The sequence below is a fragment of the Malania oleifera genome, chromosome 10, assembly GCF_029873635.1.
Source record: "Malania oleifera isolate guangnan ecotype guangnan chromosome 10, ASM2987363v1, whole genome shotgun sequence".
Taxonomy (NCBI): domain Eukaryota; kingdom Viridiplantae; phylum Streptophyta; class Magnoliopsida; order Santalales; family Ximeniaceae; genus Malania; species Malania oleifera.
In genome coordinates, this window is record NC_080426.1 from 57,844,306 (window position 1) to 57,870,054 (window position 25,749).

Here is a 25,749-nt window from a genome sequence, read left to right on the forward strand (position 1 = left end):
GACCTCACATGACAACCAAATAGTGAGGCGCAAGGGCATTTTTGCAGTCCTAAAAACTTTACCCCTAGTCTACTCACATAAAAAACTACTAAGGAGGGGTAACACACATAACTAACACTCGCTCACCTCTCTCTCCCCTTATTCTTATTTCGTCCACCGACAAGAGTGTAAAGATATTTTTTTCTTTTATGGGTGAGGTGCTATCAGAACGGCACAAGGGGAAGACAGTTTGAGGAGAACAACAATTTTTCTTTTATACCCAAAAAAAAACAAAAACAAAAACAAAAATCGTAAAAATTGAAATGAATTTTGAGGTGATTAAATTGCTGTTTACAAATGAAGAAAAATTAACAGTATTTGACTTTAAATGTGGATGCCGGTCTATAATATCTAGGGTTTGTTAGGATTCCAAATAGGATCGCATTTTCAACTAATCTAAAATCCCCCCCAACAGACTAGAGCCAATCTCAAAGCTAGGAGATTTGGGGCAGCCCAGGGTTGCATGTTACCCTAGGGCGCCCTATATTCATGGAGGAGGGACTGTTTGGCATGTGGATCACGGACTTCCATGTTTCCCTTGTCAAGTGTCAACCAACACCCTTTTTCTTCTTAGGTTTTACCATTAAAATGATCATTGGAAATAAACTTGCTATGAATGATGCAGCACTGTTCTCAGGTGTGTTACGTTGCGTACGTATGTTGTGTTGATGTGCCTTCTCTGCTTTTTTTTTTTTTTTTTTTTAATATTTGTTTCAAAATAAACAAAACAAACTGCACAAAATCGTTGCCGACTACTTCTCAACATCCAACCCATGGGAATTTTAGAGTGTTTATTTATTAGATCTATCCCTTTAACCATGGTTACTTTTCTAACCCTGACCATGGTCAGCAGATGCAGTTAGGATTTAGGGAGAGCCGGGGAGAGAGAGACAGAGGCAGAGAAAGCACCCTCCACCCCCTTCCCAGTTCCCTCTTATCTTTTTTTTTTCCCTCTCTCTCTCTCTCTCTCGCGTGTTGCTTAGTGTTTGCAGTGCTGTTTTGTTTCGCAAATTACTGATCGTTCTGTTCTCTGGGAAATTGAGCAATTGAGAGTTCTCGGCGCCAGAGACTGTTAATTCGCTTGCCAAAACTGGTGTGTATGCTCTTATGTATTTTTGCCTTACGATTCCTAGATCAATTGTAGTTCGTACTTTGTGGGTTTTTGTTTGTCTCGCCAGTGATTGATATTTTATTGGTTTAGTGTAGTTGAGATCTGGAATTTTAGGTATGAGCGGGTGGGTTTTCGTGAAAGAGTATTTATTGGAGCTCTGGGAGTATGTGGGGGGTTTGTTCTGATTTGGTTGCTCTCTTGTTGAATGTGGTGGATTTGAGTTTGCACGCAAGAAGAGGGTTTTCTAGTGTTCTTGGGTGCAGATATTGAAATTTGGAGACCCTTTTTTTTTTTTTGAGTGTAAAAATTTGGAAGCTTTTATTTTGTGGGTATTCTTGCTTTTGGGGTTAGGAGATGAAAACTGAAGCGGGAATGGGAGGAAATGTTTGGAATGATGATGACAGGGCCATGGTTGCGACGGTTTTGGGTGGTCGGGCTTTTGATTATTTAATGTCGAGCTCTATGTCGACTGAAACTTTGTTAATGGCGGTGGGGAGTGATGAAAATTTGCAGAATAAGCTTTCTGATCTAGTGGACCAGCCAAATGCATCAAATTTTAGCTGGAATTATGCAATTTTCTGGCAATTGTCGCAGTCCAAGTCCGGGGATTTGGTTTTAGGGTGGGGAGATGGGTCCTGTAGGGAGCCCAAGGAAGGGGAGGAGTCTGAAGCCATGAGAATTCTTACTTTTCGGCTTGAGGATGAGACCCAGCAAAAGATGAGGAAAAGGGTGCTTCAGAAACTCCACACGGTTTTCGGCGGTTCAGATGAGGATAGTTATGCTTTTGGACTGGACAGGGTTACGGATACTGAGATGTTCTTTCTTGCATCGATGTATTTTTCCTTTCCTCGAGGAGAAGGTGGCCCTGGGAAATATTTTGGATCAGGAAAGCACCTGTGGCTCTCAGATGCAATTAGATCTCCGTGTGATTACTGTGTCCGATCATTCCTTGCCAAGTGTGCTGGAATTCAGACCATTGTTCTCGTCCCAACTGATGTTGGGGTGGTTGAACTGGGTTCAGTGAGATCCATTCCGGAGAGCTTGGAGCTGCTGCAGGCTGTTAGATCATCATTCTCACCATTTTCATCACCCATTAATGTGAAGCCCACGGCAACCTTACCAGTAGTGATGAATGAGAGAAGAGATGAAAATGCCTCGTTCTCTAACTTGGGGCTTGGTGGGCGTGCAGAAGGAATTCCAAAGATTTTTGGGCAGGACTTAAACTCTGGCCATTCTCATTTCAGGGAGAAGCTTGCTGTTAGAAAAACAGAGGAGAGACCATGGGAAGTTTACTCCAATGGAAATAGGCTTCCATTTCCTAGCTCTCGCAATGGTCTTCACAGTCCAAGTTGGGCATATGTCCAAGGTGTGAAACAGGGGATTGCTGCAGAAATTTACAACTCTCAAACCCCAGCAAATAATCTAAAGGAGTTTGTTAATGGGGTTAGAGAAGATTTTCGGCAAAACCAAATGCAACCTCAGAAGCAGGTGCAAATGCAAATTGATTTTTCAGGTGCCACTTCCAGGCCTTCCCTGATTGCCCGGCCAATTAGTGTGGAGTCTGAGCATTCAGATGTGGAGGTTTCATGCAAGGAAGAGCGTCCAGGACCATCTGATGAAAGAAGGCCAAGGAAACGAGGTCGAAAGCCTGCAAATGGAAGAGAAGAACCTCTCAATCATGTGGAGGCAGAAAGGCAGCGCCGTGAGAAGCTAAACCAGCGGTTCTATGCATTACGAGCTGTTGTGCCCAATATATCCAAGATGGACAAAGCCTCCTTGCTAGGAGATGCTATTACCTACATCACTGAACTTCAGAAGAAGCTCAAGGATATGGAAGCAGAGAGGGATAAAGTTAGGAGCACCTCAAAAGATTCATCAGCAATGGAAGGAAACTCAAATGCAGAAAACATGATCCAAGCGTCAGATGTCGAAATTCAAGCCATGCCCGACCAGGTTATTGTAAAGGTGAGCTGTCCTTTGGACACGCACCCTGTCTCAAGAGTCATCCAAGCATTCAAAGATGCGCAGATCAGTGTGGTGGAATCAAAACTTGCCATGGGCAATGATACCGTGTTGCATACATTTGTCATCAAGTCTCAAGGATCCGAACAGTTGACAAAGGAAAAGTTGATTGCTGCATTTTCCCACGAATCCGTTTCTTTATGACCATTATCATCGGTTGGATGATACCAGCATTGCATTTAACCAAATCCATACATGTAATATTTTAGTGAAGAGCCCATTTGAGAGCTTCTACCGAGGTTTTTGACATATAGCAGGGGATCGTAAGGAACAGCATTTAAGAAGCTAGAAGTAGAAAATAACTACCTATTGACCAAGTAGGGCAGCAAATTTTCTGTGTTTTGTTTATAGTATACATATTTTGTCATAGTTATTCTTGCAAGATGAATTAAATTTGTAAGTTTTAAATGAGTATCCCATTTGCTTATTAAGGAGTTATTAATTTTTTTTCCCTAATGCTGAGTTCCGTTGAGATATCTCCCTCCATCCCAAATTTTCTTGTTCTCCTCTCTGCCTCTTAAATTCTCATAATGCAAGTCATCGGCACATTTTTCATTCATTTAACTCACTGCTACTCATTTTTTTCTTAATGAAGGATTAGAGGAAGGTTGGTGAGATATATGTGTGGATAAATGGGGCGTCAGTTTAGTTTGAGGCCTCTGTTTTAGTCCTTCTGTTTTCCCATTTTGCAAGTCATCCATGGTGGTGGGTCAGTTCGTTCCTGATTTTCAAAGACAACAGCTAATATTCTAAAATGACATTTTTGAAGAGTCAAGTTTTTGCATACATGTGTTGTTGGAGGTTCAAATTGATTCATAAGCTCAGTTCTGATGTCCTTTGGAGTTGCCTGTGAAGTATGGGTGTATTTGTTTATAGGGCAGGACATCCTTCTGCACCACCGTCAAATGTCATACTTCCTGTAGGAAGACACCCCTGAACCTGATGTTCTGCACTCATTTCTTGTGTTCATGAGGGGAAAAAAGCTGGTTTTTTTTAAAGAATTGCAAAAAAAGAAGGCAATGTTCTTTTTTTATAAAAGAAATTCAATGTTTGTATGCAAGATTTGAAGTAATAAATATAAACCATGGGGAAAGTTGAAAAATAATGAGATATTTTTGTAGTTTTTCGAAAAACAGAAAACACAGAATGAGAGCTGGACGCCCTTATTGATTCTAATATATCTTTATTATTTTTGAGTGGTCCATGAAATATAACACCAAAAATGTCCATGCATATTTCCCTACATTTAGTCACAGATTCCCTGCTGAACTTGTCATTCCCATCTCTCATTTTGCGCATGGGCAGCATGCTTTTCAAGTGGGAAGGATTCTTTTGGAACCTTGACCTTGCCAAAACGACGACCCCCACTTTGGGCCCTTTCCCTGAAATTGCCCCTCCCAGTTTCTTTTTCATTATTAGCACGGAATCCTCAGTTCCAATGTGGAAAATCTCTCTCTCTCTCTCTCTACTTTTTCCCCACCATGGAGACGGTGACAAAGGCTTAGGCCAGACGGTTCCTTCATCCAATAACATTTAGAACCCACTAATTGTTTGTAAGATGTTATTTTTAATACTCGAATCTAAATATTACTGGAATAGATTACCTAATTACTTTATATTTCAAACAATCGATTATATTTCGAATTTTAAATGACTTTGAGTAATTTTAATATAAATTTTAGTCTAGAATCATTTAAAGAAGATATGATCGATTATATAAATTAATATGCTAGACAACCTAGCTTAATAGTTTTAATTATGCAGATCTAGCATCATTTTAATAGGTTCAAATATTAATATAGTATGTTTTGATTAGCGCATACGAAATGTCCTTGTAAGTATTCGATTCGAGTGTCACAAATAAATGCCTTTTATCCCTTCCTATTTATCTTCATATTTACTATTGTGGCGATTTTTCAACAGTGTGGCAGAGAACTGGCCTGTCAACTGTCAAGTGGGTGGCTCTTGTCACAGTGCCTATGTGCATAGAAATGCTTATTTCTTGGTGCTTAAAAAGCAAACTTTATTCTTTTTTTCTTCCTCTCTCTCTCTCCCAAACCCTCTCAGATTCTGTTTGGGAGATAAGTGAAATTGAATTTTGGAATCGAAAGCGCTTTGCGGTTGCTTGGTTCCGAGGAAAGTGAAAAACTTGTACAGAGAAGGTACTCGTACGAGGTTGCTGTTTGTTTATTCAGTTTGAGGAGGAACCTGAGTAACAAAATGGTCGAGATTCCTCAAATTTCACTTTTCTTTTTTTTTTCTTGGCAACTAAATGTGTTGCGCATGAAAAGGGAGGAAAGAACAAATCCCCTTCTGTGTCTTTTTCTTTTTTCTTAATTTATAATATTATTTATAAACATCGTTAAAGAAAACTGATCGAGGTATCTCTAACGTTGGCAGAAAACAACAATGGGAAAAGTGTAAAAACATGATGAGCCCAAAATTCCTACCATACTAGCCAACCACTGCATCCCTTTGGTTAAAGGACTAAAGCCATTAAATTCCTTCCTCTTTTTTTTTTTTCGTTTGAAGAGGAGAAGAAAGGTGCCCTAGGCTAAGGTACATTTTCTCCCACGAAGAGCGATTCACACTAAACAACTTGTGTCAAATGGGCGTAGGACATAGACTGAGTGAAGTTTGAAAAACAAAGGTTAGAAAGGAAATTGTGACAGCAGGAAAACGCCGGTGTCTGATGGGCATAGACTTTGTGTTCATAGTCTTATATTGCGTAGTTACGGTGTGTCTGCGGTGGGGGCACCAGAACTGGCGCCGCCGCCGCCGCTGCTGCCGCCATGTGCACAACGTGTAACATTTCTTGAAGGGAGGATTTGGGTAATGCAGATGGTTGTACAAACATTTTTATCGTTGCAGAAAGAAACACATCTCCAAGTTGGCCACTGCTTCCATTCTCATTTTGCATTTGCCTTCCACTCACACCCCATCACTATCTCCACCATTTGCTTCTTCTCTTTTATTGTGAGGTTAGACTCGCCTCTAAATTCGTGAATTATCTTAGCCACACATCTCTGTCATGGGTGTCCTGTCCATTTAAATATTGGTTCGATCTTTTGCCCTCATCACTAGACTTCTTCTTTGTTTTAAAGCTTACCCTTCCTTTATTGATTTCATTTTTTATTTTTATTTTGGATACCCACATGAAAGAAATTTACAAAATTAGGACAATTAATACATGCACACGCATGCATATAGGATTAGAGATACTTATCCTTTTTTTTAGATTTAACAAAAATACATAAATAGTATGTTTGAATAGTTTTTGAATTTGGATTTATATTTGTATTGAATTTAAATAAAATATAATATACATTTATATTAAAATTTATCAAAATCCGCTCAAATCTAAATTTAAAGTTTGAAATTCATGCACTTAAACCCTGCAAAATTTTCTTTGGCATTTGATTTATGAGACACTTATTTTAATATATTTTACCAAAATAAAAGAATGGCTAAATTTTTGCCACGTGCACAAGTGAAAGCAAATAAGAAAATAAATATTGTATTAAATATGCATGATTGTAATAAATTTAATGGACAATTTATGCACTGTATTAATTATCATAATCATGTTTTAATTACATATTTTAATTATTTACAATGGTTAAATATTATTAGTTTATAATGGCAAGGATTTATTTCTAAATTCATTATGAAGGCTATTAATTTACCGTAAATACCCTTTTATCCAATTTGGTGATATATCAATGAATATTACAACTCGTACAATTTTTAGTCTTTCTTCTGAAAAATAGTCAATTTTTAAAAATTTTCTTTGACTACTTGACCTAAATTAATGGAGGAAGGAACAAATGTTTCAAAAATTAAATTAACCTATATTATATATTAAAGTATAAATAGTGTAAATCATTTTATAAACAAAAATATCATTATATTTTAAAAGAAAGACTAAAAACTCCTTAAAGATGTAATTATTAATTAATTTATGGAAAATTAATTTCTATTAGACCAACATTTATATATTTATATATATATATATATATATATATATATATATATATATATATGAATAGTGTACGTCATTGTATTAACAAAAATATTTGTATCTTTTAAAAGTAAGATCAAATGATTAAAAGAAATAAATTTCTATAATATATATAGACATATAGAAAGTAAATTCAACTACGAATGTTACAATGTCCCGAAAATGGGTTCGGAATGACAAAGAAAAATAATGATAAAGGTTTGGTGGAGTCACCACTAACATGTTATTTACCTAAATGTGGTTAGTTCACCCAATTACTACTTGTTGACTGGTCTCTAGACTAATCGTAGGCCAAAGAACTAGAAGTCTCGGTTTGCTTTTACTAGATTTGGGATCGAGAGTTCAGTTATGCGAGAGGAAAGTACTAGCACCCGCTACACACATATTTTATGAACAGTACCTAATTAATCATGAATTATCCCTAAATTGACTTTCGTAGTCTTTAATTAACTCCTTAAAAAGTAAATAAATATTAAAATTTTAAAATAAAATGTGAAATAATGTGCGATTTAGGAATATCTAATAACACCTCCAAAAGAGGAGATGTTATTAGATAAACCTTCATCATAACTAATATAGGTGAGGTTTGAAATACTTTTTTACCCTTTGTTTAATTATTGTGATGCATACACACAAAATAGAATTTATACAAATAATAATCAAACAAATTCATCAAGTTTGAGCAAAAAAAGTCTTTAAAATATTCTCAAATTTAAAAAAAAAAAATTTTTTGAAAAGTTTTCAACAATTTTCTGCAATTCTCTAGGATTTGTAAAGACTTTTTCTCCATTTTATTTATTTTTTCCATTTCTAGTTTTCCATTTTTTTTATCTGAGTCAAAATGACTCAAATATTTTTTTTATTGATTTTTTCTTGATTTTTTAATATATCTTTTTTTTTTTTTTTCAGATTTCTTCCTATTTTTCCCAATTTTTTAAAAAAATTTAAAATCAATTAAAAATAAAAATTTAAATTAAAGAAAATGAATCGAGAAATTCTAGACAGGTCAGACTAGTAACACTAGTATGAACTAGTGAGTTGACTTGGGTCAAAACAATTTGACCTGGCTGAGGAAAGGGCTACCACATGTCAACTCGCAGCGATGACACGTGGGCACTGATACTTTTTTTATTTTTTTATTTACTACAGTAAGGTGATATCATCCGCCACATGGCAAAATTCGACAGGTCTTAAGAGTTTGACACGATCGCTGACGTGGTAGCAATTTGTCTGTCTAGAGATTGAGTCTCGAGCTAAGAGTTGGATCTTAGATTGGGCTTAGGTCAGTTGACCTAAATCAAAATTGATCTAGGCCCTAGGTACATGGGTTAGACCTAGGTCATTGGACCAAGGTAGGGTTATCAGATCTGGTCTCCAATATTATCTTCATGATCTTTACTTTCGAAATTCAGTCGTAAGCACCAACTTCTCTTCTCCGAACCTCACTTTCTCCTCACAATTCTTTTTTCAATTTGTTCAATTCCTCTCTTTTTCTCTATCTATGTGTCTATGTATCCTTCTAAAGCCCACTATTTATATGTCTAGGGAATCATTCAATTAACACTGATTAGATCAATTAGCTCCTAATTGATCAATCAAATTTAATTTGAGTTGACTCCTTTTGTGCTTGCAACTTTAAAGATGAAGATGTTGGCCCACTGGATTTTTGCTTCATTTTTTCCTTTTCTATTTTTTTATTTTCAATATAAAAATTTCCATTTTCCATGTATTTTCTTTTTCATTTTTCTTGTGTCAAATTTTTTTCCTATATTTTCTCTTTTTATTGAATTAATGAATATTTACACAATTATGCATAAATATCAAAAATTCAACTAAGAAAAAGACCCAATTGGGCACTAGAATTAGGCCAAAAAGACAAATTATGTTATATAAGCTTTGAACAAAATTAGGTGTCTACAACGAAATTATATCTAGAATACGTAAAAGTTTATTAACTTATGGAAAAAAAAAACTTCTTTTAGTTTAAAAATTAAATAAACTAACATTGTATATAAACATTTACATCTGTATATATATATATACTATAATACATTCATAAAAATACGAATAAAGTAAATAATTTTGTACTAAAAATATCCTATATTTTAAAAGCAATAAAAAATATTCTTAAAAGAAAATAAATTCAACTAAAATTAGATAAACTTACATTTATAAAATCTATTTTAGACATGTTAAAATTTGAATCTAAAAAAGAAACTATTTTTGTCAAAATAAATTAAGTTCAATAATAACATTACATAAATTCACATTTAAAATTCTATTTTGGTCAAGATATGGATGTAAATAATTCATTTATTTTTAAAATATAAAATAATGTCATGGTTGTAAGAACTTGACTCGAGAATTTTGGATTAACTAAATAAGAAAAGGGAAGGAAAATTTAAAAAGGTGAAAACAGCAAGGCTTGTCGACGATGCTCTTTCTCTTTTCAATGAAGTCACTTCTATAGTTCGGCGACGAAATTCAGAGGTTCATCAACGAGTGAGTGCTGAGAGATTTTGGGAATTTTGAAATCTTAGACTTGTCGACGAGGCCACGCCATCGTCGACAAATGCCCTTCTTCTGCTTGTCGACGAGCGCTCCACTTCATCGACGAATCTGGTCAAGTCAATTAAGTTGAAAATATCTTATTCATTACTTAATGGTGAAGAAACTCAAATCATCTCTCTCTCTCTCTCTCTCTCTCTCTCTCTCTCTCTCTCTCTCTCTCTGTGTAAGAACCTGAACCGTGATATGTGGATTTATTATGTAAAAGAGAGGGACATTTGGTAAAAGAGCGGATTTCGTCGACAAAACTAGAATTTGTCGACAAAGCCTTTGTTTTTCTCGTCGACGAAATTCAGAAACTCATCAACGAGGAGAAGCTGAGGAGCCGAGGAGCCAAGGAAAGACCGGCGATCTCAGATTCATCGACGAGGTCACCAATTCGTCGATGAAGCTTATGAAAGATTCATCGACGAGAACACCATTTTGTCAACGAATTCCCTCGGGTCAAAGGGCTATAAATGGAAAATTTCATTACTTCTTCACTAAATAACTTAAAAGATATATATATATATATATATATATATATATACATATATATCTCTCTCTCTCTCTAAAACTCTCCCCACACTCCTTCTCTCTAGATTTCTTCACCGATCGTTGATAGAATTGGAAATCTGAAGTTACCATGAGAATTATGGAAGAATTCTCTACAATTTCTACAGATCAGAATCTCGTTTCGAAGTTTTCGAGTTTTGACGTAAAATCGAGGTAAGGCTTGATTTTCATTTTTGATCTGATAGTTTTGTAGAGAATGATTTTGTAAGCATGTACTGAACTGTGGTTTGTAGGTTTTGGAGTCTCGATTCGTAATTTTGAGGACCGTAGAGTTCATAGTTGGATTTCGGGTTAAGGTAAGGGCATTTTGTTTATATCAGTTTATTTTCGAAATCGGGATTGGTAAGCTTGTAGGCTAAGATCGTATGTATGTTTTGGCAACTTATTTGGGGAAATTTATTAGGTAAAAATATGGGATTTTCGGGTTATAGTTTTAGGGAAAATTGGGGATTTCGGGTATCATCTCTACTTGGTTTGGAAAATGGTTAGTTACGTTGAAACTGTATTATTGAGGTGATCGTAATCCATATTTACATAAACTGTATACTTGAATTGTAAACAATATGATTTGCCATAAACCAAATAAGTGTGGTATGTATGGTTGTATGTATTTGTTCCAGGTATTTGTAAAACAGTTATGTGGCGGCTTATCACCGTACGTTGAAATGTATAGGAACGTGAGTTCCGAAATGATTCCAAGGATTTGTAAAACAGCTATGTATCGGTTAACTACTGTGGGCGAGAGTGGTCGGCTCTATATCCGGGGTGTGAAATATCACTAGTATGTTTCGTCTGGTCACCGAAGGGTGTGTTCTACACCCTATGTAGCAACGTAGTCACTGAGGGCCTGAGTTGTCACATCGTAGTTGCGTATGTGGCAATGTAATCGTTGTGAGACTAGGTGACCTTGTGTAGTTGCGTATGTAGCAATGTAATCACTATGGGTCTCGGTCATCGCAGCGTAGTTGCGTGTGTAGCAATGTAATCGCTGTGAGACGAGGTGACCTTGTGTAGTTGCGTATGGAGCAATGTAATCACTATGGGCCTCGGCCGTCACAGCATAGTTGCATATGTAGCAATGTAATCGTTGTGAGACAAGATGACCTTGTGTAGTTGCGAACTAGTGTGACGACACTGACCGTATGTTTTGGGTATCGTATGTACTAGAATGGTTTTGTGAAAATACTGGAACTGTATGGAAATGTATGGATATGTATGAAATTGTATGTAAATGTTTCAAACTGTACCGTATTGTATAGTGTTATGAAGTATGTAAAATAACACCGATATGCCACACACTGATATAACCTGCTTTCTTCCTTACTGAGAGGTGTCTCACCCCGAATGTACGTACAATGTTTTTCAGGTCCCTCAGGTAGCCATAAGTAGCATCCTAGCGTCCGGAAGCAAGGGTGTCGTAGCTACTGCTAGTACCTATTAGGTACGAGTTATGGTATCCAGGTTGTCGGGATAGTTTTGTAGATATTTGGGGTATGTTTTGTATTATGAGAATGTATATTCTAGCTTATATAGACTCTGGTATGATACTGTATTTATATAAAAAGACAGTATTCCGCTGCATATTTTGATGAGTATGGACTTTTATGCGTATGTATATAGGGCATTCGTTCACCCCACGGGGTCAGACCCTCTTTTGGTATTGTATCATGTATGTTTTTAATTGATATAAAGACAGGTTAGGTTATTTTATTCACACCTAGGACCCATCTGCGGGTTCAGGGCATGACAGCTTGGTATCAGAGCTAACCAGGTTGTTAGGTCTTGTAGACTTGGTTAGGAGTATTGATGTGTACATACCAGCATATAGGATGTAGGAAAGGGGTAGTGTTGGTCGAGGGTTGTTCTATTACTAGATCGGGATGTGTCGGCGGTATTCCGTGTTTTTCCTCAAATGACGATTCCAGTAAAGGCAGGGCAGACCATTGATGGATTTGTGTCGGTGCGACAGACAGGCTTAGACCTGTGAGAGTAATAGTTGACATGATTAGGTCTATGATTGTGTTAACTACATACGATATGGGAATTCTAACCGATTCCGATTCTGTTTTCAGAATGGAGCCCAAGGATAATAACTTGGAGAGTGGCTCCAAGGAGATAGCAAGCGATGAGTCTCCTTCTGTGTCTCGTGGTTTGGCGAGACAGGTGATCTAAGAAATGGGAAGGAGTGTTAGGAAACGTGAGAGCTCTTCTACTGATGCGGGGTGTACCATCGAGAGGTTCACACGCATGCACCCTCTGACATTTACGAGAGGACTTGATCCGGTAGTGGCAGAGGACTGGGTCGAGAAGATCGAGAGGATTTTGGAAGTCCTTCACTGCACTAAGAAGCAGAAGATTTTGTACGCTACCTTCCAGCTGACTGAGGAGGCAGGGCGATAGTGGACTACAGTGAGCCTTCTGGAGAAGCAGAGAACTGGTCCATCTGGTATGATGTGGGGCCATTTTAAGGAGGTATTTTTCGAGAGATACTTTTCGGTCTCCACTTGGGAGGCAAAGGCTAATGAGTTTTCAGGCCTGACACAGGGAACATTGATGGTGCAGAAGTATGCTGCTAGATTTATCAAGTTGTCTCGATTCGCACCGTACTTGGTTTCAAATGAGCACGAGAAGTCTTAAAGGTTCGAGAGGGGTCTGAGGAAAGACATCCGCCGTCTTTTGGGGATGCTGCAGATCCTTGAGTTTTCTGTCCTAGTGGATAAAGCCACCATAGTTGAGACCGACCTTTGGGGAGATGAGGTGGTGCAGAATCAGGGGAAGAGGCCAGTATCTTCTAGTCCTCAAAGTGGTCCTCGACAGGGTCAGTGAAAGAAGAAGAAGAACTACAGCTCTGGTTATCGGTGGAACACCGAGCGGCCGAGTTCTCAGGGGGATCCATCCTCCACACCGTGCGCTAAGTGCCATAAATGGCACGATGGCGAATGTCAACCATTCTGGGGTTTCTACTACAACTGTGGCAAGTCGGGCCAAGTGGCGAAAAGCTGTCAGGAAGAAAGGAGGATTATGCCTACACAGAGTCAGAATCGTGGGAGTAATCAGATGCCGCGGGGGAACCACCAGGTGACCGCGGCTCCGGCGAGAGTATATTCACTTACTTCGGTAGATGCGAAACACGCTGGGAACGTGGTGACAGGTACCAAGTTATTGCTTTTGAATAGAGTTGTTGTTTTATTTGATTCGTGGGCAACCCATTCGTTCATGTCTGCTAGTTTTGTGAAGTTGTGTGAGGCAGAAACTTGTGTGATGAATGAGATGTTGTCTGTGAGTACGCCGAATGGGAATGTAACGATTTGTAGTAAGATGTTAGGAAATTGCCCAGTTGTGATTCAGGAGAGACTACTACCGGAAAATCTTGTAGTATACGACATGTCGGGTTTCGACGTCATACTGGGAATGGATTGGTTGTTCTCCAACTATGTGGTGATTGATTGTGGTAAGAAGGTAGTAGTGTTCAGACCTCCTGGGAAGTAAGAGTATGAGTTTGCAGGATCGTGTATGCGTGCGATGCCACATATTTTATAGGCACTACAAGCGAGGAGGCTACTCTTTCGGATGTCAGGGGTACCTAGCTTGTATGAAGGAACCGCCGCGGGATGAGTTGAGACTCAAGGATAACGAGTTTCCGGATGTGTTTCTTGAAGAACTACCCGGTTTACCTCCGGATCGGGAGGTGGAGTTTGAGATAGAGTTGCTGTCTGGCAAGGCACCAATCTCTAAAGCTCCATACCGGATGGCTCCAGCAGAACTTAGAGAGTTGAAGGAGTAGTTGCAGGAATTACTGGACAGGGGATTCATTCGACCTAGTGTTTTGTCCTGGGGAGCTCTAGTATTATTTGTGAAGAAGAAGGATGGATCGATGCGTATGTGTATTGACTACCATGAGATCAACAAAGTGATGGTGAAGAACCGTTACCCTTTACCTCGTATAGATGATCTTTTTGACCAGCTACAGGGAACACAAGTCTTTTCGAAGATCGACCTATGGTCAGGGTATCATCAGGTGAGGGTTAGATCTGAGGATGCAGCGACAACTATTTTTCGAACCAGATACGGCCACTTAAATTCTTGGTTATGCCGTTTGGTTTTACCCATGCACCGGCAGTGTTCATGGATCTGATGAACAGGGTTTTCCATGAGTACCTAGATCGATTCATAGTGGTATTCATTGATGACATTCTGGTATATTCGAGGAGTACGGAAGAACATGTGGAACATTTGAGGTTAGTATTATAGATTCTACGAGAGAAGAAGTTGTATGCTTAGTTGAAGAAGTGCGAGTTCTGGTTGAATCAGGTCGCGTTCTTAGGCCATGTGGTGTTTGAGGGCGGTATCTCTATTGATCCTAGCAAGATTGAAGTTGTGGTCAAATAGGCTAAACCGACGAGTGTGCAGGAGGTTCAGGGTTTTTTAGGACTGGCAGGTTACTACCGTCGGTTTGTGGAGGGATTCTCTAAATTGTCAGGACCTCTGACACGATTGAACAGGAAAGGAGTGCAGTTTGAGTGGACTAGTGATTGCGAGAAGTGCTTTCAGGAGTTGAAGCACTGGCTGGTTACTGCTCCAGTGTTGACCATTCCTTCTGGGAATAATGGATTTGTGATTTATAGCGACGCGTCTTTGAAAGACCTGGGATGCGTGATTATGCAGCAGGGTAAGATAGTAGCTTATGCCTCCTGGCAACTGAAGGAATATGAGAAGAACTACCCTACACATGATTTGGAGTTGGCTGCTGTTGTATATGCACTGAAGATTTGGTGACACTATCTGTATGGTGTGCAGTGTGAGATCTTCACAGACCATAAAAGCTTCAAGTACTTTTTCACGCAGAAGGAGCTGAATATGAGACAGAGGCGGTGGCTAGAGTTGATCAAGGACTACGATTGCACAATTAGTTACCATCCGGGAAAGGCTAATGTGGTAGCTGATGATTGAGTCGAAAGTCAGAACGTACAGCAGTATCTGCCGTTGTAGCTCAGCATCATGTTAGACGAGATCTGGAAAGCCTTGATGTGGAGTTGGTGTCTAGTGATCATTAGGCTTACGTTGCTAGCTTGGTGATCCAACTGACCTTGTTTGAGCGTATTAAAATCGCATAGGTTAATGATGCCGAGTTAGCTGAGATTGTGAAGAAAGTGCAGCAGGGTTTGGCTGCGGGTTTTAACATTTCTGACAGAGGTGTGTTGAGGTTTGGGACTAGGCTGTGTGTTCCAAATGACGGTGAGATCAAAAGGATGATTCTAGAGGAAGCGCATCGTTCTCTGTATATGGTACATCCGGGTAGTACGAAGATGTATCGGGATTTGCGCGAGCCCTTCTGGTGGAGTGGTATGAAGAGGAATATTGCTCGGTTTGTGGAGCAATGTTTGACGTGTCAGCAGGTGAAAGCTGAACATCATAGGTCGGCAAGGCCGTTGCAGCCTTTACATATTCCGGTATGGAAATTGGAGCATATCTCCATGGACTTTGTTACCGGATTACCCACAGCGCTTCACGAGCAGAATGTTATTTAGGTAATTGTGGACAACTTGACAAAATCTGCTCACTTTGTACCGATGAAGGTTAGCTACCCTTTGAGTAGGCTAGCTGATATGTACGTGCATGAGATTGTGAGAATGCATGGGGTACTGGTATCCATTGTTTCAGATCGGGATCCAAAGTTTACTTCTCGAATTTGGAAGAACTTGCAGGAAGCATTGGGGATGAAGCTTACTTTTAGTACAACGTTCCATCCCCAGACTGATGGACAATTGGAGAGGACAATACAGATCTTGAAGGATATGTTATAGGCTTGTGTATTGGACTTCGGTGGTAGTTTGATCCAGTTTATGCCACTAGTGGAGTTTGCCCATAACAATAGCTTCTAGGCTAGTATAGGGATGGCACCATTTGAGGCTTTATATGGTCGGAGGTGTCGATCTCCTTTGTATTGGGATGAGGTCGGTGAACGTCAGGTTTTAGGACCTGAACTTGTGCAGCAGGCATCTAAGAAAGTTGGTTTGATCAGGGAGAGGATTAGATCGGCTCAAAGTCGACAGAAGAGTTATGCAAATGTTCATCGCCGTGAGTTGGAGTTCGAGGTAGAGGGTAAAGTATTCCTTAGAATCGCTCCGATGAAGGGAGTGATGAGATTCGGAAGGAAGGGCAAGTTGAGCCCGAGGTATATCGGACCATTTGAGGTTATTAAGCGAGTGGGTCCAATAGCCTACAGAGTTGCACTACCCCTAGCACGCTCGAGGGTCCACGATGTGTTTCACATATCCATGCTGAGTAGGTACGTGTTGGATCCATCTCATGTTATTAGTTACGAAGAGTTGGAAATTGGGGATACTTTAGCGTATGAGGAGATACCTATTCAGGTTCTGAACCGTAAAGTTCAAAAGTTTCGTACCAAAGAAATACCATTGGTAAAGGTATCGTGGCGAAACCACGAGATTGAGGAAGCTTCTTGGGAATTAAAAACGGAAATACATCGGAAGTATCCACAGTTGTTTTGGGTAATATTTGGATAACAGGGTGGTATGAGTATGTATGTATGTATGTATGTAATACTCTGTTATCGTATCGTATTTGGTGGTTAGTCTCTGGGAGAGTCTTGTTGTATTGTAAACTCCTGAGGCAATGTATGTATGTAACTACGGTATTCCTCCACCATAAGAAAGGGAATGTATGTATGTATTGCGACAGGGCTGCGTACAAATAGCCGTTGTATTCTCTAGAGAGTGTATATATGTATTGTAATGGGGCTGTGTATAAATGGTTGTCATATTCTCTAGAGAGTCTATACATGTATCATAATGGGGCTACGTATAAATGGTCTCCGTATTCGCTAGAGAGTGTATGTATGTATCGTAACGGCACTGCGTATAAATGGCCACCGTATTCTCTAGAGAGTGTATGTATGTATCGTAACGAGGCTGCGTATAAATGGTCGTCATATTGTCTAGAAAATGTATGTAGGTATCGTGACGGGGCTACGTATAAATGGCCGCTGTTTCACCTCAGAGTATGTATGTATGGGTTGTGATGGGGCTATGTCGTAGTGGCCGCCAGTTTTGCTCTATAGTGGTACGTATGTGTAATGGTATGTGCGAGTATGTGAATGAGATATGGCAAATTTCGAGGACGAAATTTTTGTAAGGAGGGGAGGTTTTAAGAACCCGAACCGTGATATGTAGATTTATTATGTAAAAAAGAGGGACATTTGGTAAAAGAGCGAATTTCGTCGACGAAACCAAAATTCGTCAACGAAGCCTTTGTTATTCTCATCGACGAAATTCAGAGACTCGTCAACGAGGAGAAGCTGAGGAGTCTCGGAAAGACCAGTGATCTCAGATTCGTCGACGAGGCCACCGATTCGTCGACGAGAACACCATTTTGTTGATGAATTCCCCCGGGTCAAAGGGCTATAAAAGGAAATTTTCATTGCTTCTTCACTAAGTAACTTAGAAGATATCTCTCTCTCTCTCTCTCTAAAACTCTCCCTGCACTCCTTCTCTCTAGATTTCTTCGCCGATCATTGATGAAATTGGAAATCTGAAGTTACCATGAGGATCATGGAAGGATTCTTTATAATTTCTATGGATTGGAATCTCGTTTCAGAGTTTTTGGGTTTTTGGCGTAAAATCGAGGTAAGGCTCGGTTTTCATTTTTGATTCAGTAGTTTTATAGAGAATGTTTTTGTAAGCATGTACTGAACTGTGGTTTGTAGGTTTTGGAGTCTCGATTCGTAGTTTTGAGGACCATAGAGTTCGTAGTTGGATTTCGGGTTAAGGTAAGGGGATTCTGTTTATATCAGTTTATTTTCGAAATTGAGATTGGTAAGCTTATAGACTAAGATTGTATGTATGTTTTGGAAACTTATTTGGGAAAATCTATCAAGTAAAAATACGGAATTTTCGGGTTATAGTTTGTATCATCTCTACTTGGTTTGGAAAATGGTTAGTTACGTTGAAACTATATTATTGAGGTGACCGTAATCCATATTTGCATAAACTGTATACTTGAATTGTAAACGATATGATTTGCCGTAAACCAAATAAGTGTGGTATGTATGGTTGTATGTATTTGTTTCAAGTATTTGTAAAACAGTTATGTCGCGGCTTATTACCGTACGTTGAAATGTATAGGAACGTGAGTTCCAAAATGATTCCAGGGATTTGTAAAACAGCCATGTATCGGTTAACTACTGTGGGCGAGAGTGGTCGGCTCTATATCCGGGGTGTGAAATATCACCAGTATGTTCCAGCTGGTCACCGAAGGGTGTGTTCTACATCGTATGTAGCAATGTAATCACTGAGGGCCTGAGTCATCGCATCGTAGTTGCGTATGTGGCAATGTAATCATTGTGAGACTAGGTGACCTTGTGTAGTTGCGTATGTAGCAATGTAATCACTGTGGGTCTCAGTCATCGTAGCGTAGTTGCGTGTGTAGCAATGTAATAGCTGTGAGACGAGGTGACCTTGTGTAGTTGCGTATAGAGCAATGTAATCACTGTGGGCCTCGGTCGTTGTAGCGTAGTTGCGTATGTAGCAATGTAATCGTTGTGAGACGAGGTGACCCTGTGTAGTTGTGAACTAGTGTGACGACACTGACCGTATGTTTTGGGTATTGTATGTCTTGGAATGGTTTTGTGAAAATACTGGAACTGTATGGAAATGTATGGATATGTATGAAATTGTATGTAAATGTTTCGAACTGTATCCTATTGTATAGTGTTATGAAGTATGTAAAATAACACTGGTATGCGACACAGTGATATAACCTGCTTTCTTCCTTACCGAGAGGTGTCTCACCCCGAATGTACGTACAATGTTTTTCAGGTCCCTCGGGTAGCCGTAAGTAGCATCCTAGCGTCTGGAAGCAAGGGTGGCGTAGCTACTGCTAGTTCCTATTAGGTACGAGTTATGGTATCCAGGTTGTTGGGATAGTTTTGTAGACACCTAAGGTATGTTTTGTATTATGGGAATGTATATCCTAGCTTGTATAGAGTCTGGTATGATACTGTGTATATATAAAAAGACCGTATTCCACTGCATATTTTGATGAGTATGGACGTTTATGCATATGTATACAGGGCATCCATTCACCCCACGGGGTCGAACCCTCTTTTGGTATTGTATCATGTATGTTTTTAATTGATACAAAGACAGGTTAGGTTATTTTATTCATATTGGGACCCATCTGCAGGTTCAGAGCGTGACACTCTCTCTCTATAGAATTTGAAGGAGACTCTCTCTCTCTCTAAGGTTTCGGGCCTCCTATTGCCTGAATCAACGATCTGATGTTGCACCGTGGATCAGGAGGAGAATCTCTACATTTAGAGTGGATCGAATCTTCGTTCCGAAGATTTTAGGGTTTTGTTCCAAAATCGAGGTAAGAGTTTGAATTCGTTTTCAGTTTGGTAGATCTATAGTGGTTGAGATTATATTGAAGTATTGTTCTTCATTTTTTAGGTTTTGAGGTTCCCGTGTCATTGATTTGGAGCCATATAGTTCATATTTCAGTTTTTGGGGAAAGGTAAGGGGTTTCTGTTTATATCAGTTATTTTTTTAATTTGAATCAGTAAAACTGTGATTTACGATAATATGAATGTTTGGGTTACTTATTTGGGAAAATATATAGGGTGAAATGACAAAATTTTCGGGTTACAGTTTTTGGGAAAATTGGGGGTTTTGGGTATCATCTCTATTTTTGTCTAAAAATTATATATATGATTAAATTGTAATATAGAGATGATCGTATCTTTGATTATGTTAAGCTGTAATTTTGGAGTATCTAATATGAGATTATTTATTTACCCAAATAAGTGAATGAACTGTTGTATTGAATGATGGGTTTTGTGAAAAAGTGTGTCGATTAACTACCGTAGGCTGTGAGTTGTTGAAATGAGATATAGAAACAGGAGTTCCAAATTTTTTGAAGTTTTGTGAAAATACCAAGTTGGAATAAACCTGAACACCGAGGATAATCGAAGCGCACCGGCTTATCCTCGAAGGTAGAGATGTGGAGTCAAATATCGTAGGCGGAGAGTGTGAAATATCACTTTTTATACCGGTTGATCACCGAAGGGTGTGGGTTCACCAAGTTAGCACTGGTACAACGTCGTGGGAGCTTATGCTATGCTAGGTTACTGGGGGCGTCATGTAATACGGCCAGCGTAGGGTGAACAGTGTGACAACACTGGATAGATGGATCGTGTTTTGTGAGATATACTAGGACTGTATTGTGAAAGTACTGGAATTGTGAAATGCTTATGTTTTACTATTGAAATAACACTCATGTGTCCACACACTGATATAACATATTTCTCCCTTATTGAGAGGTGTCTCACCCCTATCATACAAATGTTTTTCAGGTCCTTCAAGTAGCCGACACTAACATCCTAACGTTTCAAGAGCGTGGTGGTTGGTTAGCATTGTCTAAGTACTTGTGTAAGTACTGATCTTTGGTCGAGTTGTCATTTTTAGGTTATGTAGGTGCCCAGGGGTATATGTTGTATTATGAGACTTTTGTATAGACTCCAGTATGGTATTATGACGTAATAGGTTGAATTATTCTGCTGCGTATATTGTTTATGTAATTGTGGATAGGGTATACGTGAACCCTACGGGGTCGAACCCTTACATTATTTAGTATCATGGATGGTTGTATGATACATAGACAAGTTAGGTTACTAAATCATACCATGGGGCCCACTTCTAGGTTCTGGGGCGTGACAGCTTTGTATTAGAGCTAACCAGGTTATTAGGTCTTGTAAACTTATTTAGGCGTGATTTTGTGAACATACCAGAGTATAGGAATGTAGGGAAGGGGTAGAGTAGGTCAAGGGTTGTCTGGTAGCTAGATAGGGATTCATTGAAAGTGTTCTGTGTTTTTCTTGGAATGACAATTTCAGTAAAATCACGGCAAACCATTGATGGTTTCGTGTCGATGCGGTGGGGCAGACCTGGACCTGAGAGTCTAGAAGTTAACATGATTATCTTGCTATGATTGTGTTAATTGTGCAAAGATATAGGAATATTAATCTATTCCTATCCTATTTTGTAGAATTGAGCTCAAGGATAGCAAGTGGGATAGTAGCTCGGAAGGGACTACAAGTGAAGGGTCTTCTTCCGTGCCTCATGATTTGACTAGGCAGATTATGCAAGAAATCGGGCAAAGTGTTAGGGGACATGAGCGTTTGCCTACTGTTGTGGGTTGCACCATTGAAAAGTTCACCCTCATGCATCCTCCTACGTTCATTGGGGAATCTGAATCGATTGTGGCGAAGAACTAGATGCAGAAGATGGAAAAGATACTGAATGTTCTGCACTGCACCGACAAGAAGAAAGTTCTCTACGCTACTTTTCAGCTGGCAGGAAAAGCTGAGAGATGGTGGATGGTTGTAAGTATACTGGAGGAACAGAGGGCTAATCCATTAGGGATGACATGGAGCTGCTTTAAGGAGGTATTCTTCGAGAGATACTTCCCGGCCACCACTTGTGATGCGAAGGCAGACGAGTTCTCGAGTTTGACTCAGGGGACCCTAACAGTGCAGAGTTGCGCAACTAGATACATCGAGATGTCTCACTTTGCGCCGTGTATGATCTTGAACGAGTATGAAAAGACTCAGAAGTTTGAGAAGGGTCTGAGGAAGGATATTTGCAGGCTAGTGGGAATTGTTGGCCTAATCAAGGCTTACAACTCTTGATTTTAATGATAATAAAGTAAAGTTATCTAATGTTCTTCAACATTGTGATATTTCAGATATTGAAACAAAAGCATACCTCGTGATCAATTCAAAAAGCTTAAGAGACCAATATGGAAAGACTTAAAGATCACAAGAACATTGAAAGCTCATATCAACTCAAGTGATCAATATTGAAAATTCAGGAACTCAAAGCAACAACTTGATGAAGTTTTTCAAAGAGAGATCAAGAAATGAAGAGAGTCTAATAGGACATGTTTGTAAGTACTTCGAGTATATTTCGAGTACAAAATTTCATTTTGAAGCTCATTAGGAAAAAGAGACTTAGAGGCCCTAATTTTAAAACTTGGAACATATTTTTCAAAGAAAACAAATTGATATTCTAACAGTTAAGAAGAAAAGAGAGAGAATACAAACAGATTTTAAAAGTTAGGATTTTTACTTGACAGACTTGTGACTAAACATGGTCGGTAGGCTGTCACCTTAAAGGCTTTTAAATTATACAGACAGAAGGTCATCAGGCTACTGTCTAGGTCTTGACAGGCACCTAACGGTATAAAATGAGAAGTCAGACAAGGTTTCACCAGGCTGCTGTCACTCTTCTGCCCATTTTTTAAAACAGGAAATCTCAGTGACAGGCGACTGCCACCCTACTGTCTGTGTATTTTATCAGTGTAATACATTGACAGGCGACTGACTAGAAGCCCTCAGGCTACTGCCACACAGCAGATTTTAAAATTCATAACGGACATATTTTTGAAAAATCAATTACTTGAGGCTCAAACTTGTTCAAAACTTGGACACTACTCCAAGTAAACATGGGGATCAAGTTAAATACTTTTTCTAACCCTATAAATACACCCAAGATCAATTAATTCAATAACCAAGAGTCAAATTGAGTCTCTCACAATTGTTCTCAAACTCTCAAGGGCTTTCTCACTCTCATCTTGCACAAAATTTACTGAGGTTTTGCTAATTCTAAATCTCCAATCTTGTGCTACAAATTCAAATTCTTTAATCCATTGAATGAACCATTCAGTGATACACTCTTTGAGCTTTAATCTGAATTTCATATTTGAATTGCTTTGAAGTATATAGCTCTGAATTTGTACTAATCAGCTCTTTTGAGAGCATCTCTTGTACACCTTCTTTTATCTTGTCATGCAGTGATTTTGACAATTTCAAGGTGTTTGTATCGTTGGCTAAGTGAGGGGATATCACTTAAAGAGGCGGACTCTAGCCTAATTGAAGGAGTGACCGCATGAGGGGATATCACTTGGAGAGGCAGGCTCTAGCCTACTAAAGGAGTGTGTAACCGGTGTTATTCCGCCTGGCAAAGGAACTGATTTAGTGAATCCTTTGGTGGTTTAGCAAAGGTAAGGACGTAGGTTGGAGATAAGCCAAATCTCGTAAAAATCCTGGTGTCACTCTCTCTTTCCCTTGCTCTTTATTTTCAACACATATATCAACTGCATGGATGATTTAAATTCCTTAATCATATATACTATGTAAATTTGGAAATTAAGTAAACTTAAAGTTTAATTTTGATTTGGGATTGCAGAAACTAAAAGGGAGTACGTTAGTTGATCAATACTTTACGAAAACCTCAAAGGGAGTACGTTGATTGGTTAAACACCCAAAGATAAATTAACTAAAAGTTTATTTGAATTTTGAAATTTGGAAAGAGTGTGGATGATTTGTTGAATATCAAATTAAGAAACAAATTTCATAAATATGGGGCTTGATTCAAACTTTCATTCACTATAGGGCATCAAACAAATTAAATATCTTATTGGTTACTTTATGATTAATTGGTTTGAGTGGTTGATTGAATGTTTAATTATGTTGTGGATTGTATAAAAAGAACTAAATTTTTGTGTGGTTGTTAAATCAAACAAAGAAATCAAGAATTAATTAAAAAGAATTTAAAGAAATTTTAAAACCCAATTCACCCCCTCCCTCTTGGGACTACACCTGAGTTTTCAATTGGTATCAAAGAGGGATTATAACAAATCCTGACAAGTAGTTATATAAAGATCTTAATGGCACACGTAGGCGTAACTCCCTTTGGAGAGGGTCAATCCTCAACCCGACCACCAATCTTTTTCGGACTGAACTACACATTTTGGAAACAAAAGATGAGAATATATCTTCAAACAATGAATTGGAAAGCTTGGGAGGTTGTCATGGATGGTGACCTAATTCCCCTCAAATTAGTAGATGGAAAACAAGCCCCTAAGGAGAAAAAGGACATGACTGACTTAGATCACAAAATGTTGCAAGTTAATTCAAGTGCTATCAATGTTTTGTATTGTGCTCTAGAAATTAATGAATTCAATAGAGTCATGGCTTGCAAAACAACCAAAGAAATTTGAGATAAATTAGAGGTAACCTATGAAGGAACGATAGATATTAGAGACAATAAAATTGATATGCTAACTATTGAATATGAAGCTTTCAAAATGAATTCAGATGAATCAATCACTAGTATGTATACTAGGTTCACCCATATTATAAACTCCCTTAATGCCTTAGAAAAAATATATTCAATGTATGAAATGATTCAAAAAATTCTTAGAGGCCTGCCACCAATATGGGAACCAAAAGCCACTCCAATAACTGAAGGAAGAAATTTGAAAAATACTTCCATAGATGAACTTATAGGTTCTCTCCTCACATATGAAATGTCATTGAATGAAAGGAATGGAAAAACTAAAGCCCAGGAATTTATAGTCTTCAAAGTTTCAAAAGAAAACTCTAGTATTGAAGAAGAGATGGATGAAGATGAACTAGCCTATATCTCTAAGAAACTTGCAAGAATACTAAAAAGAAAGAACAAATTCAAAAGAAGAAATCAAAACTCCGAATCAAATGAAGAAGAAACTAATACAAAGAAATCAAAGAATAAAATCCTCACATGTTATAATTGCACCAAAGCTAAACATGTAAAACCGGAATGTCCACTACTTAAGAAAGATTCTAAAAAGAAAAAGAAAAAGACCATGAAAGCCACTACTTGGGACAGTTTGAGTACAAGTAGTTTCAATAATGAATCAAGTGACCAGGAGGTTGCTTATACTTGCTTTATGGCTTGGGATGATGAGGGAAGCTCCTCATCCAAATCGGTTAATAGTTCTTGTAGTGATTCATCTAATGAATCCAATGATGAGAGCATGTCATCTTATGAAGAGTTACAAAATGATTTATTCAAAGTGCATAAGATGCTAGTCAAAGTAACTAAACAATATACTTCATTAAAAAACAAGAATGAAGGAGTTATGAACGAGTTAGAATCTCTTAAACTTGCTGCAAATGAAAAAGATTCAAAAATAAAGAAAATTGCAAATAAATGTGAAGCTGTGATAAAAGAGTTAGAATCTAAAAATCTTACTGAAAAAGAAAAAGAATTGAAAATCAAGAAATTAGAGAACGAGAATGAAAAGTTGATGAAAGAAATAGAAGATCTAAAATTCCAAACTTCTATGGAAAATGAGAAAAACAAATATATTTCTGAATTAGAGGATAAAATCAGAAAAATGTCTCAAGATTTAGAGAAATCACAAAAAAAATAATTCATGGCAAGAAAGATATTGAGATAGATGATCTCAAAAGTCAACTTGAAGATAAAGAAAAGATCATTTAGAATTTCACAAAAGGAGAGGAAAACTTTGAGAAAATTAGAGGATCACAAAGAATGACCTTAAACAAAGAAGATAAAGGATTTAATGG

The 25,749-nt window shown here is 38.3% G+C and overlaps 2 protein-coding genes across 2 annotated transcripts; both read left to right on the forward strand.

Annotated features, from left to right (window-relative positions):
• Positions 1–730: 730 nt before the first annotated feature.
• LOC131165823 (transcription factor MTB1) lies at positions 731–3,628 on the forward strand. The gene has a single exon (XM_058123924.1). The coding sequence runs from the start codon at positions 1,505–1,507 to the stop codon at positions 3,314–3,316; it is 1,812 nt and encodes a 603-aa protein (XP_057979907.1). The 5' UTR covers positions 731–1,504; the 3' UTR covers positions 3,317–3,628.
• A 17,981-nt stretch (positions 3,629–21,609) lies between these two features.
• LOC131166698 (uncharacterized) lies at positions 21,610–22,023 on the forward strand. Its single transcript, XM_058125274.1, has one exon. The coding sequence runs from the start codon at positions 21,610–21,612 to the stop codon at positions 22,021–22,023; it is 414 nt and encodes a 137-aa protein (XP_057981257.1).
• The last annotated feature ends 3,726 nt before the right edge of the window (positions 22,024–25,749 follow it).